General features: G+C 35.4%; 2 protein-coding genes, 1 non-coding gene and 1 pseudogene across 4 annotated transcripts; 2 read left to right on the top strand and 2 right to left on the bottom strand.

The window, feature by feature from the left end:
* The first annotated feature begins 1211 nt into the window (after positions 1 to 1211).
* On the top strand, positions 1212 to 2535 carry LOC140963160 (uncharacterized). Its single transcript, XM_073422425.1, has 2 exons — positions 1212 to 1368; positions 1588 to 2535. Exons 1-2 carry the CDS (start codon positions 1251 to 1253, stop codon positions 2295 to 2297), a joined length of 828 nt encoding a protein of 275 aa, XP_073278526.1. The 5' UTR covers positions 1212 to 1250; the 3' UTR covers positions 2298 to 2535.
* Positions 2536 to 3113: 578 nt separating this feature from the next.
* On the bottom strand, positions 3114 to 3185 carry TRNAQ-UUG (transfer RNA glutamine (anticodon UUG)). Its single transcript has one exon. It is a non-coding gene; the product is annotated as a tRNA-Gln (tRNA).
* Positions 3186 to 3315: 130 nt separating this feature from the next.
* LOC140963161 (EID1-like F-box protein 2) lies at positions 3316 to 6386 on the top strand (annotated as a pseudogene).
* On the bottom strand, positions 6272 to 11515 carry LOC140963159 (chaperone protein ClpB3, chloroplastic). 2 transcript variants are annotated; one of them, XM_073422422.1, is made up of 10 exons: positions 11125 to 11515; positions 10815 to 11036; positions 10296 to 10533; positions 9792 to 9987; positions 9402 to 9456; positions 9164 to 9314; positions 8652 to 8960; positions 8098 to 8363; positions 7030 to 7956; positions 6272 to 6732 (listed from the first exon to the last, which is right to left on the bottom strand). In XM_073422422.1, the coding sequence occupies exons 1-10, from the start codon at positions 11365 to 11367 to the stop codon at positions 6406 to 6408; spliced, it is 2934 nt and encodes a 977-aa protein (XP_073278523.1). In that variant the 5' UTR covers positions 11368 to 11515; the 3' UTR covers positions 6272 to 6405. The 2 variants fall into 2 exon arrangements, with proteins under 2 accessions (XP_073278523.1, XP_073278525.1); XM_073422424.1 differs by having other exon boundaries at positions 10815 to 11033.
* Between the last annotated feature and the right edge of the window lie 1420 nt (positions 11516 to 12935).

The following is a 12935-nucleotide window of genomic DNA, read 5'->3' as shown; positions in this document are numbered from 1 at the left end:
TTGTGATATCGTCTCAAAAGAAAGATAATCCTAATTTTTTAATTTTTACATTTTTATATCATAAGGTTGTACACATATCTTTAATTTTAAAAACGAATCAAGTCAAAGTATGTGTGAGTATCTGTGGAAATTTTGTCCTTGTATTATTTAGCATGATAAATAAAGTGAACCCAAAAAAAAAAGGATAATTTATAAATTTTGTTTTGAACTTATTATATTATATTAAAATATTGACTATAAAATGTCAGCAGTTAACATGTCAACTTCAATTTATTTAATAATAATAATATTATTATTATCGCCTAAATGGTGAGTCCATTTCAGGTCCTATTCGGTTCAGTCTCCGCCGTTAGATCATAGGTGGTACACGCTAGAACCCGTCGCAGGTATGTGGCGTGGGGCCCGAGTAGAAAATTTTCTCATTTTGCCGTGTCAACAGTTTAGTTTTCGCATAATTAGAAATAATGATATTTTCAATACAGGAATCGAGAATGTTATTTACATTTTTAAAAAATATTAATAATAATTTTCATCTTATTAAATTAATTATTATGAAACAAAATTATTCTTATAATATATTTCCTTATATTACAGAATTTTTATTTACCTTAAAAAAATAAAATAACACTTGTTGTTAACTACTAAAATTTTAATATTTAGAAAGTTTGGCACATATTTTATCGTTTATAAATAAAATATAAAATAATAAAAATATTGTATTTTTATATGATTTATATATTACACAAGTTTTAATATGATTTTTGAGTACCCAAATATATATAACAAATACTTATATTAGTGATATATTTTTTCTCTGATAAAAATAGTACAAAACATTGAAAATCTGATAATAATATATGATATTCGACTACCAAATATTTCATATCGGATACCAATATATGATTTTTTAGTACAAAAACATGTATAATAAATACTGATACTAATGACACATTTGTGTTTCACATTAAAATAGATATAAAATATTAAAAATATGATACTAATATATATATATAATATTATTCAGTATCAACTTTTAACATCTATATATTTGGGATTGGTTTGATGGGAATTTGTTGATGTATAAATCCAAAGTCTGTTTACATGAGTGAAACTCAAGTGTAAAAATTGACCTCTCCGAGTGTCGAAGCGGTAACAAACCCTTGCAAGTTGCTTACAAGCCAAAATGCGTGGGTCTATAAATAACCATGCATTTCTCTTTAAGTTCATTATTATTACCTTTTTCTCTGACAATGGAAGCTCGCTTTCTCTCCTCAAACTCCTTCACAAAAACCTTCCATGTTCTTCCTCCTATCAAGCACACGAAGCATATCCCAATTCAATTTCAGCCTAAAAGACTTTCCATATCATGTAAGTTATAAAAGTGTGCGTTTTTCTTTTCTTCATTTATGGACATTATCTTTCTTTTTTTTTTGTAAGGGTTTTCGATCGGGAATAGTTGTGATTAATCTTATATGTAAATTTCCCTCAACGTGTTTGACTAAATTCTCAGGGTGTAATATGTAGATTTCAGGCATTTTACAGCACAGATATCATCTAATGAAGCTTGGAATTGTTATCTGACCACAGGTTCCCAATCACTTCAAGAACAAGATGGGCATCTTCTTAACTCCGATTGGCGTGAATTCAGAGCAAGATTAGTTGCTACCGAACGAATCTCGCCACCCAAGAACCCTGCTTTAATGGCGGACCAGCTTCTTCCAATCAAAGAAGCTAAATGGGCGCACCCGATTCATGAAGCAGAGAAGGGCTGTTTAGTGATAGCCACAGAGAAGCTTGATACAAGCCACATATACAGAAGATCTGTAATCTTACTCGTCTCTTCAGGGCCGACGGAACTAACGGGCCTCATACTCAACAGGCCGTCATTCATGTCCATCAAGGGAATGGACTCATGGGCTCGAAACTTTCCGGGACCACTATTGGATGGACCTTTGTTCTTTGGTGGCCCATATGAGGAAGGCCTGTTCTTGGTGAATGTTGATCGAGAATGTAATAGGCCCAAGAAGAGTGGTGTTTTCGATGAGGTGGTGGAAGGGCTATGTTATGGGACTAGAGAAAGTGTTGGGTGTGCAGATAGGGAATTGGGCGAAACTCAGGATTTCAGGTTTTTTGATGGGTATTGTTATTGGGAGAGGGAAGAGTTGAGGGACGAGATTAAGGATGGGAATTGGGTCTTGGCGGCTTGTAGCCCAAGTTTAATTGGGTCGAACTGTTTGGGAGGTATTGGGCTTTGGGAGGAAGTCAATGAGCTCATGAGGCATCGGAAGGTTTGCTGATTTTTCTTTCTTGGGCCTGCAAAATACTGGTATATATGTACAGTTTCTTTAGGTAAGTTTGAGGTATGAAGTTGGGCTTGAACTTTGGTGGGCCGAGTAATTGATATGCGATGGCCATCTTTGGCAAATGTATGGGCCTTTGGGCTTGATGTTTGTTACATTTTCTTTTTGTTTTCAAGAACAGAATAAAAATGTACTCTAACTTGAGTTTTGAGAAATCGTTTGCTCCTCGGACAAACTGATTGGGCCTTTTTTTTTTTTTTTTTTTTTTTTTTTTTTTTTTTTTTTTTTTTTTTTTTTTNATCGAACTTTTAGTTATTAAAAATAATTTGTTTTTATCATACTTATCATCTAATAAAATTTTATTAGAATTTGGTAAGATTTATGTCTTGTTAAACTTTGAGAGAACATTTAACATCATATTTTGTTTTTTTATTAAAAATAAAAGTTTAATATGTTAATTTTAACCGAATTTTTATTCTAAAAACCATGACCGATACTGGAACAGAATTCAATTAATCTGTATTTTTAAAAAATAAATCTGAATTTCCTAACCGGCCGACCAAAATTTGAAATTATCAGTTATTTCGATTGAACCGATATTCTGCTAACTCCTCTTACCAGATTTTCTTCCATTGGGTAATCGAAATTGTGTTACAAGAAATTGATTGGTTGTATATTATTTTTTATATTAATAATAATAAACTTAGAATACAGTAGTCGTCTTAAGATACTGACGCAGAAAAAGAATAACAAAGAATTTGAAAGGGGAATTAAATTAAATTAAATATTAGAAAAATGAAAGCACACAAAAAGAGGTCCTACCGGGAGTCGAACCCAGGTCGCTGGATTCAAAGTCCAGAGTGCTAACCACTACACCATAGAACCCTGTAATGCTTAGATATTATATCATTATTATAAGAATTAAAAATTAAGTTCGTTTTTTTTTTTAAAAAATTTTTGCATCTGCCATGACAAAGTTGCTGTAAGAAGTTCTTACAACCAGAGTTTTAAAAAAATGATTACTGACAAACTTGAGGTATTAAATTATGATCCTAATTATTATTGTGAAGCGTCTCGATTTATTCTCATTACTCCCTCAACTTGGTTGAACTCATATTTTGAAGATCTCTTGTTCAAATCATTATCTTGTTTTTGGATTTCATATTGAATATAATCATTTCGGCCACCAAAATTTTGACGTGCACAGAATGCAACAGGAAATTCCACACCAATAGAAAGATTAACGATTAAAAAATTCAAGTTATTAACACCAAAATAATTGATTCCTATTAAATTTTATGTTAGAGATATTATGCTTTAGCCAAAATCTATCTCATTACAAAGTTTCGAGCTCAATATTGATTCAAGTTTTATGGGCAGAAGCGGATAGAATCTCCAGCATAACTGGCATGTGTTCAGGTGTTTCTCTCAATTTTGAGAGCATCAAGTGTGTAGACCCAAAGAACTAATCTTCATTTCTTATTCATGAATCTTGCGTTTTTGCTTGTAAGTTGTAGTTGATTTCTGAATGTGCCCTGTGATTGAGCTCTGGTTCTTTATTTCTGTTTTTATCTAGTCAAGTTATTACCTTTTTTTAATTAAAAAAAATAGAAATGAGAAGCTCTTTCAAGTGTTTTTGCCTGCAACTCAGTGCCATTTTTAGTACAATTTTGGGTTTTGGTGATTAAACAGCTTAGATATGTCACAATGGAGTCATATTCAATCTTCTGCTGCAACCCTTAATTAAGTATCGAGTCTTGGGTCAGTTGTTTATTTTTAAAAAATAAAATCTTGAGGTCTTTACCTGGGTATTCTTGTATATGTTAACGAAAATTGTGGACCATTGTAGCAAGAGATTAGAAGACTGATGTGCTGGGAATATTCCACTATATCTAACGGCGGGTACATGAGTTTTTGTGTTTCTTTTGCCTATTTGGTATGTAGAATTGGGGATAAACGTGTAAACTAAATGCAAAACAAGGTTTAATTATCATAACTTCGAAGTTTGATCGGTGAGATGTTGCTAACGTGTTTTGGGAACTTCTTGTGTGAAATTACTAGATTTTGTTAATCTAATTGCCCGTGCTTCTTTTGCAAATAAGAAAGTGCAGTTGAAACTTCATTGATTCATCTAAATGCTTCTACTAACATTCAAACTAGCAAATGGTTGTTTTGAGAACTACGTAGAGGGGATCTATATTGCTTCCATGTTTTTGAACTTGTCCTTACCATGCCAGGGATCAAGCTGGATATACAAAAGTTATGCTTCAACACTTCATATTGATTTCCATTTAGTTTGCAATACTATGTTGAGTTAGAAATCTTAATGCTTGGTAAAGGTTTGTTGTGGTTAAACTATTGTACTTCATTCTCTCCCCCCAACCCCAGCCACACCCCCTGCATTTTGGGTTGTTTAGTTTGAAATTGGGATTATACTAGGTTTTAATGCTTTTAGCTCATCATATATAAGTTATGGTTTTATGGAGCTCGACCACAGGAGTCAATTCCTCTTGCCTGGTTGATGATACAGTTTTCATTGCTTTTTGCAGTTCTTAGAATAGAGATAATTTCCTCGCCTCTGGTGCTCTGACTAATGATTCTCACAAAGCAATATCGCTGTACACACTCAGCAAGTTGTGTTTGTACCCAGGGGCACCTTAATGAGGAAATGATTTTCTTGGTTTTTGATAATTTGCACTTGAATCCTAAATTGATTGGTTGTTCAGTAGTATTGAAGTTCCAGGACATTTTGTTTACCAAACAAGATTCTCTCGAACATCAGGGAAGAGCTTTCTATCACCACAATGCAGTATGTCTGATCCTTGCGAGCTTTTGGATCAAGGAGATGAAGGGGATGTTGGATTTTTCCGGGGGATATTTAAATCCTTTGCAACATCAAAGGTCAGGAAACTACTGATAAGTAAGAGAGCTTCTTTGCACTCAAAGGAGGTATGTCCATATTGTAAGGCCAAGTTATGGAACATGCTGCAAGCAGAGCTGATAACGTCAAGTGTGAGCTGCCGGCTTGGTGCATATGAAGATTCTATTGAGCTTTGTGTTTGCTTGAACGGACATGTGCCTGGGATATGTACACTCTTGCCCTTCACTGATACAGATGAACCATCAGAGGAGTGTGATAATTTGGTACATGTGCCGTATTTATCAATTAAGAATTCCATTTTTGTTGTGTGTGAATACGCAGTAATACATTAAGTTGTTTGACACATTGTTTAGGATTTAATACGTACGAGACCTAACTTGAAATACTAGTTTATTAGCTCTTTAGTCTTACTTGTAGGGCCAAACATTGTAATGTAAAACTCATCTAGAGTATCTCTCAGAACGCATTATATCTATAAGATGCACATCACATCTTGCTTTTAGGCTCTAAAACACCCCAATAAAGTTGAAGCTAGTTTACCATTCTACAATTTTGTGTGGTTTTATGATAAAGCGTCATGGCAAACGAGCATTTTTCTGCTTTCATTTTACAGGTCTCTCTCACATTTTCAACTGCGAAAACATTTGACAACGCTGGATCGAGGAAGTTCGGGTGCACTTCCATCTCAGCTGTAATATGCATGAAGTAGGTATGTAAATTCATTTCACGTAAGAGTTCCATTTCATTCTTAAGTAAGTACAATATTCTCATTTCCTCTTGATTATTTGGTCTTCACCATTATTTCGATTAATCTACTCGCACATTGGAATAAAAGATGTATTGAATTTAGTGGAAATCCGCGAAATCCGTTACGTTTGTTACATGCTCTCAGATTTTATTATTAGGTATCAAAATTGCATCGTCAGAATATTTGTGTTTCTTCGTTCTCGATGTCCAAATGAGAGGAAAAAAACCCCTCACGACACGACAACATTTCAACTTCAATCATATTGTCGTGATACAGGACACCTCAACCATTTCTCACTCATACACACACACACAGAACACGTTCGACCAGATTCGATAGATATGATGTAAGTTTACGCATTGCCGTAACAGGGTTGTATAATTGATATGTATCTGTAAAAAATTACGCCTCAAAATGAGTGAATGCGAGGCAGTTCCCGCAGCATATGTTAAAGGGGAATATATTCAAGTATGACCTCACATTGTCTTTGAGAAAGCCTCACGGTTCTGAGAAGATGCATCGGAACCTGATTCCAACCTTCTGAAAACAAGTTTTTGCTGTGGTAACTGACCATTGCCAAAAGCTGTGACTTCGGTATCGACGAGAATAGAGTCCTCTTCTTTAAATTCTGACCTCAAGATACCCTTGGCAAGCTCGTTTTCGACATATTGTTGGATAACCCGTTTAACTGGCCTTGCTCCATAGTTTGGATCGTATCCAAGACTTCCTAAGAGTTCAACTGCTGCATCACTCACCTGGATTTTTATCTTCCTATCTGCTACCCTCTTTTGTACTCGTTCCAACTGCCAAGCCACATCAAAGAATTAGACCAGATTCCATCTAAACAAAACATTTCCGATGAAGAGTCCCGTTCAACAAGACAAACATATAAGATAGATCATCTAAACAAAACATTTCAGATGAACAGTCCGTTCAACAAGACAAACGTATAAGATAGATCAACGGTTCCTATATATAGGATTAAATAACTGAAATCCCTCATTTTTTGAACATACATCAAAAGTCAAAAGTTTCTCACGTTCGTGGACCACCTTGCAATATAGCTGTAGTGTTTGGTAAATCAGAAAAGAATTACTCACCTGTAATCTAACAATACTGCCAATCTGGTTGCGATCAAGAGGCTGGAATACTATGTATTCGTCCACTCGATTCATGAACTCAGGGCGGAAAATTGATCTTGCAGCCTCCATTACCCTTTGCTTTATGGTTTCATAAGCCAACTCCTTAGGCAAGTCACCGTCATCTGTGTTAAGAATGTATTGAGAACCCACATTTGATGTCATGATTATTACCGTGTTGGTGAAGCTTACAGTCCGTCCCTGCGAATCAGTAACTCTACCGTCATCCAGGATTTGCAGAAACACATTAAACACATCGGAATGAGCCTTTTCAATCTCATCAAACAAAATAACCGCATACGGCCTCCGGCGAACTGTCTCTGTTAACTGACCACCTTCTTCATATCCAACATATCCTGGAGGGGCTCCTATTAAACGTGAAACTGCATGCTTTTCCATGTACTCGCTCATATCAATTCTTACAAGAGCTTCTTCAGTGTTGAACATGTAGGAGGCAAGAGCCTTTGCAAGCTCTGTCTTTCCAACTCCTGTTGGACCCATGAACATAAAGCTAGCAATCGGGCGGTGAGGATCTGAAAGGCCTGCCCTTGATCTCTGTATAGCTTCTGCCACCGATTTCACAGCAGGATCTTGACCAACAACGCGTTTATGTAGCTCTTCCTCCAAATACAACAGCTTCTCTCTGTCTGATTGTTGTAGTTTGGAAACAGGAATTCCAGTCCATTTACTAACAATCTGCGCAATATCGTCGCCTGTGACTTCTTCTCTAAGCATGGACTTCCCTGACCTCATATAATCATCTAGTTCCTTTTCCGCAGTTTCAAGCTGACGTTGCAGAGAATTTAGGCTACCATACTTCAATTCAGCTGCACGATTGAGATCATACTCTCGCTCAGCCTGTTGGATCTCCAGATTTACTCTGTCAATCTGCCAAACAAAATTTACTTAGTTATAGACTGATTATTAATTAGTTAATTGTTTGAATTCCTTCGAAACTTTTGATGACAAAAAATCGATCCACAAGGTCAAGCACTCCTGCTAAAATTGTGCCAAATATTAAGCACGTACCTCTTCCTTAATAGACTGGAGTCGTGTCATGACAGTTTTTTCATGTTCCCACTGCTCATTCAGTTCAGCTTGTCTCTGCTTCAAGAGAGCCAACTCAGCCTCAAGGCGGTTTAACCTATCCTTGGATGCTTTGTCCGTGTCATTTGTTAAAGATAATCTTTCCATTTCTAGTTTAAGAACAGCACGATTAATTTCATCAAGAGCTGTTGGCTTTGAAGTGATCTCCATTTTCAATTTGGCAGCTGCCTCATCAACCAGATCAATAGCTGCGCAATTGAAATAGGTAACAAAGAGTGACTTCTCATGCCGTATTTCAAGTCAATTTTTTTGCAGTAAGGGGAAACGATGGGCATCTGGAACTTTTTGAAGAAATTTGAGTCTTCTCATATTAAACCATCACTTTCAGAATAATTTTTAAAATGCATGGGCATTGTTTCCATCATATTTAGAATTCTTACTTTGACAAGCCACAAAGTTTCAAAAGGCGTGCAAAACTTTGAGCTCCCACCTTGAAAATATGTCCTGGTAATTGACTAGTGTAACAAATTTCTTACCTTTGTCAGGTAGGAAACGCCCACTGATATAACGATCTGATAAAATTGCAGCTTCAACAAGTGCACTATCTGAAATCCGGACACCATGGTGCAGCTCATATCTTTCACGCAACCCACGAAGAATAGAGACCGTGTCTTCTACTGTGGGTTGATCAACATAAACTTGCTGGAATCTACGCTCTAGGGCTGGATCTTTCTCAATATATTTTCGATACTCATCTAAAGTGGTTGCTCCAATGCATCGGAGCTCTCCACGGCCAAGCATGGGTTTTAGGAGGTTGCCAGCATCCATTGCACCATTTGTTGCACCTGAATGATGGCACAATATCAGTAGGGTCTAGGGTTTATATTCATGCTAATAAACACATACGACAAAAAAAGTCACTCTGTAGGAAAACGGGGAACAAGAGATCATTGCTAGGAATATGATCAAAGAGCGAGTAAGACATTGCACAGAGTTCAGTTCAAAACAAGAAACAGTATGTGCCTTTTTAATCATTGAGAAAAACTACCTGCCCCAACTACCGTGTGAATTTCATCAATAAAAAGGACTATTTGGCCATCTGAATCAGTTACTTCCTTTAGCACGGCTTTCAGTCTATCTTCAAATTCTCCTCTGTACTTTGCACCAGCAATAAGAGCTCCCATGTCGAGAGATATTAACTGCATCAGAATTTGAAATCACAATCAACAGAAAAAAGAGACTACTATATCAAATGTATTTTTATGGACATTTCAACCATTACTCACCCTGCGATTCATTAAAGCCTCGGGGACATCACCCTGTACAATTCTCTGCGCAAGCCTGTCACCAATAATCTCATTATAATCATGATATTGTTGAAGGTGGAATTTGGAAAGGAACCAATAGAAGCTCATTGGATAATAGTTATCCTACCACAAATAAACAAAACTTGTGGAGTGCTATTCTCAGATTTGACTCATATTCATTCAAACTGTATACTGCAACTATTTGATATACTACTGGCTTGGCAGCATGTGAAAGTTTTTTGACAACGCTCAAATTAGAATGTTGAGTCAGTGGTTCAGTTGGATATTTAAGAAAAGCAGAATCTAAGATGCACAAACTATATTAAGCTGGATGATGAAACAAGCACTTGAAAATGCCGCAGTGCTTACCCTTCAGAAATTGCAGTCTTCCCAACACCCGGTTCACCAATAAGAACAGGATTGTTTTTTGTTCTCCTTGAAAGAATCTGAATGCATCTACGTATTTCATCATCTCTTCCTATTACAGGGTCCAGCTTTCCTGCTTTTGCCATGGCAGTTAAATCTTTTCCATATTTTTCCAGTGCCTCATATTTCCCTTCAGGATCTGTACCAATTTCATTTGATGCAAAATTTAGAATAGAAAACAACTGACATCATGATCCATTTGTACATATATATATGGACTAATTAATTTAAGTGGTCCTTATGCAAACAAATGGATTCGATTAAGTTCAAGCACAAACAATCTTGGCCTTAAAAGTATTTTTCTGGCCTTAAAAGTTTGCGGCAAAAATAACAAACGAAACACTCTTCCATCCTAGCTGGATTTCTCAAGCAAGTGTAAAGAAAAATCTCATGTAAGAAAGAAATCATACCACAGAAAAATTTATGAACACCTCAAACAAATACTACCTTGATCTATAACCGTCTGGCGTCCCCTTATGGACTGAATCGCATCTTTCAGAGCTTTCTGGGAGAGCTTAAAATCCTTAAATAGTTGCTTTCCAAACCTGTTATCTTGGCAGAAACCAAGAACTAAATGCTCAACCGAGACAAATGAATCACCGTACTCTTTCATGTGCTCTCTGGCTCGCTGTATAAGTCCTTCCAAATCCCTTCCCAACATGGATCCGGATGACTCTCCAAGAACCTGACATCCCATAGACCATACGCAGAAAATAAATCATCACTAATGTAAGTTCGTAAATTATAGTAAGCTCTATTGGAGGTGAAAACAGTATGCTGGAGCAAAATGCATAAAGTGAGCAGTTTTCATTACAAATAATGATTACTTTCACCCAAATCTCTAAACATGTATAAGAAGACCAACATGTCAATGAATGGCCAACAATTTGCTTGCGAATTCCTAATTAAAAAAACCATAATTGAACACACAGATGCGATAACAAACGAATGAACCGCATCAATTACCTTAGGCTGCCGCTGAATGTACTTGTCCGTAGCTTCAAGAAGTCGCGTATTATCAACACCAGCCTTGGAGAATATCCGGCGAGCAAGGCCATTCTTCTGCTCCAACAGTGCCTTCATCAAATGCTCCGTCTCCACTATCTGATGTTTGTTCTCCTTCGCCACTTCCGGCGATGACACAATCGCTTGCCATGCCATTTCTGTAAATTCCGCCTGCGTGATCTGCTGCATTGAAAAAGAATCAAACCACCATAATAAGCTTACAACCTCCACCAAATTCAAACAAAAACAAAATAATTCACAATCAACTCACTCTTCCAGAAGATGACTCACACCGCACGATAAAAGGCCTCGACTTTCTCCGAAATTTATCAAAATTGCGAGTATAAGCAGCACTATTACTCTTCAACTTCAACGAATTAACGTTCTTCACCCCTCCAGGTTTCTCTAGGAAGTTGACGCACAACGGTTGCCGAGAAAATAAGGTTGTTTTAGCTACATATTCCGACGGCCGAGCACAAACTTCAGCGGCGGAGAACGACATCGCAGCCGCCATTAAATACAGATTCGGGTTAATATTTAGCGCTGAAATTTTCCGGTGAAGATTTTCAGTTACGGATTGAAGTGGTGCTTCTGCGCAGGCAATGGCTTTAAGAAGAGGGACGGAGGAGTCTAGCAGATTCTAGGCGGTGTAATTGTGAGTGAAGCAAAATAGAGTTCCGGATGGAATTGATAATATCACCTTGTGTGTATAGGTAAGCAATGCTTTCCCCGAAACGTGGCGAGACATGGATGGCCAGTTTCCTGAATTCGGTCCCAGTCGTGGGACCTTGTCCAGCCCTATGTGTCTCGTCTTCTTTTCGAATTAACCACTCTCCTAGCCCTTATCCTTGATGAGTAAGGTTTTTATGAGACGATCTCACGAATCTTTATCTATAAGACGGGTTAATTTTATCGATATTCATAATCAAAATTAATATTTATAGCATAAAAATTAATATTTTTTCATGGATGACCTAAATAAGATATACGTCTAATAAAATACGACTCGTGAGACCATCTCACACGAGTTTTTGTCAAACCTAATTTGACGATTGGAGTTACTATTGCATATCATGTCACATAAAAAATTAAAATCTTCAAATTTTTATAAATATTTTCACAAAATCATAAAGAAGAATTCTACAAATTCACACGTAATTCTACATTTTTTATTTACCATCTTTATTTATAATCTCCATTTATATAATATCATAACCTTATATTTATAATAACCATTTTAATTATTTTATTAATAATATATATTATTTTGATTTGATTGGGAAAAAAAAATTTGAAGCTGCCACCGAAAAAAAATTATAACTCAAGTGGTTCATGATATACATACTTTATTGCATCTTTTTATAATTGTGATTTTAATTATCTATATGATAATATTTCGGTTGTCTTATTGTATTTTTCGATTTTTGATAATTTTAGTCCGTTTTCATATAGAGTACTAATGTGGTATTATGCATGTCAGTGTTACATTGATGATATATCAATGTGACATCATAAAAAAAACTTATAAAATTGTCGAAAAATCAAAGATAACGAACTTAAACTAAAAATTTAACTATTTAAGAAACGAATATCACAAAAAACGTATAAATAAGATCAAAAATAATTTCTCAAAACAAAAAAGTTGTAATGATAATAGAACTCATATATAACGTGATAAAAGACACTATCTTTTTTCATTAGTAATTCTTTAGTGTGATTTATCGAATGCTATTTTATATAATTAATGATTAAATTTAGTAGGTATAAACATTTGAATGATTTTTTAAATTATTGATATAATATAATTAATAAATTTAAAAATTAAATATTATTATAAAAAATTATTATNCATATTCAGTTGTACTATTACATTTTTCGATTTTTGATAATTTTAGTCAGTTTTTATGTAGAGTACTAATGTGGTATTATGTATGTCAGTGCTATATTGATAATATATCAGTGTCACATTATAAAAAAAACTAGTAAAGTTGTCAAAAAACAAAGATAACGAACTTAAACTAAAAATTTAACAATTTAGAAAACGAAAATCACGAAAAACGTATAAATAAGATAAAAAAATAA

This window comes from Primulina huaijiensis, chromosome 17 (assembly GCF_012295235.1).
Source record: "Primulina huaijiensis isolate GDHJ02 chromosome 17, ASM1229523v2, whole genome shotgun sequence".
In the NCBI taxonomy this organism is placed as follows: Eukaryota; Viridiplantae; Streptophyta; class Magnoliopsida; order Lamiales; family Gesneriaceae; genus Primulina; species Primulina huaijiensis.
The sequence above is the reverse complement of the archived record's forward strand: the minus strand, read 5'-3'. Positions and strand labels throughout refer to the sequence as shown.

Excerpts from the sequence above, each read along its gene's own strand:
- LOC140963160 (XM_073422425.1), top strand. The coding sequence starts at position 1,251 with ATGGAAGCTCGCTTTCTCTCCTCAAACTCCTTCACAAAAACCTTCCAT. Across the intron at positions 1,369-1,587 it reads TAAAAGACTTTCCATATCAT|GTTCCCAATCACTTCAAGAA; the intron begins GTAAGTTATAAA and ends ATCTGACCACAG.
- LOC140963159 (XM_073422422.1), bottom strand. The coding sequence starts at position 11,367 with ATGGCGGCTGCGATGTCGTTCTCCGCCGCTGAAGTTTGTGCTCGGCCG. Across the intron at positions 9,457-9,791 it reads AAGACTGCAATTTCTGAAGG|GCTTGCGCAGAGAATTGTAC; the intron begins GTAAGCACTGCG and ends TATTGGTGACAG. Across the intron at positions 7,957-8,097 it reads TCCAGTCTATTAAGGAAGAG|ATTGACAGAGTAAATCTGGA; the intron begins GTACGTGCTTAA and ends TTTGTTTGGCAG.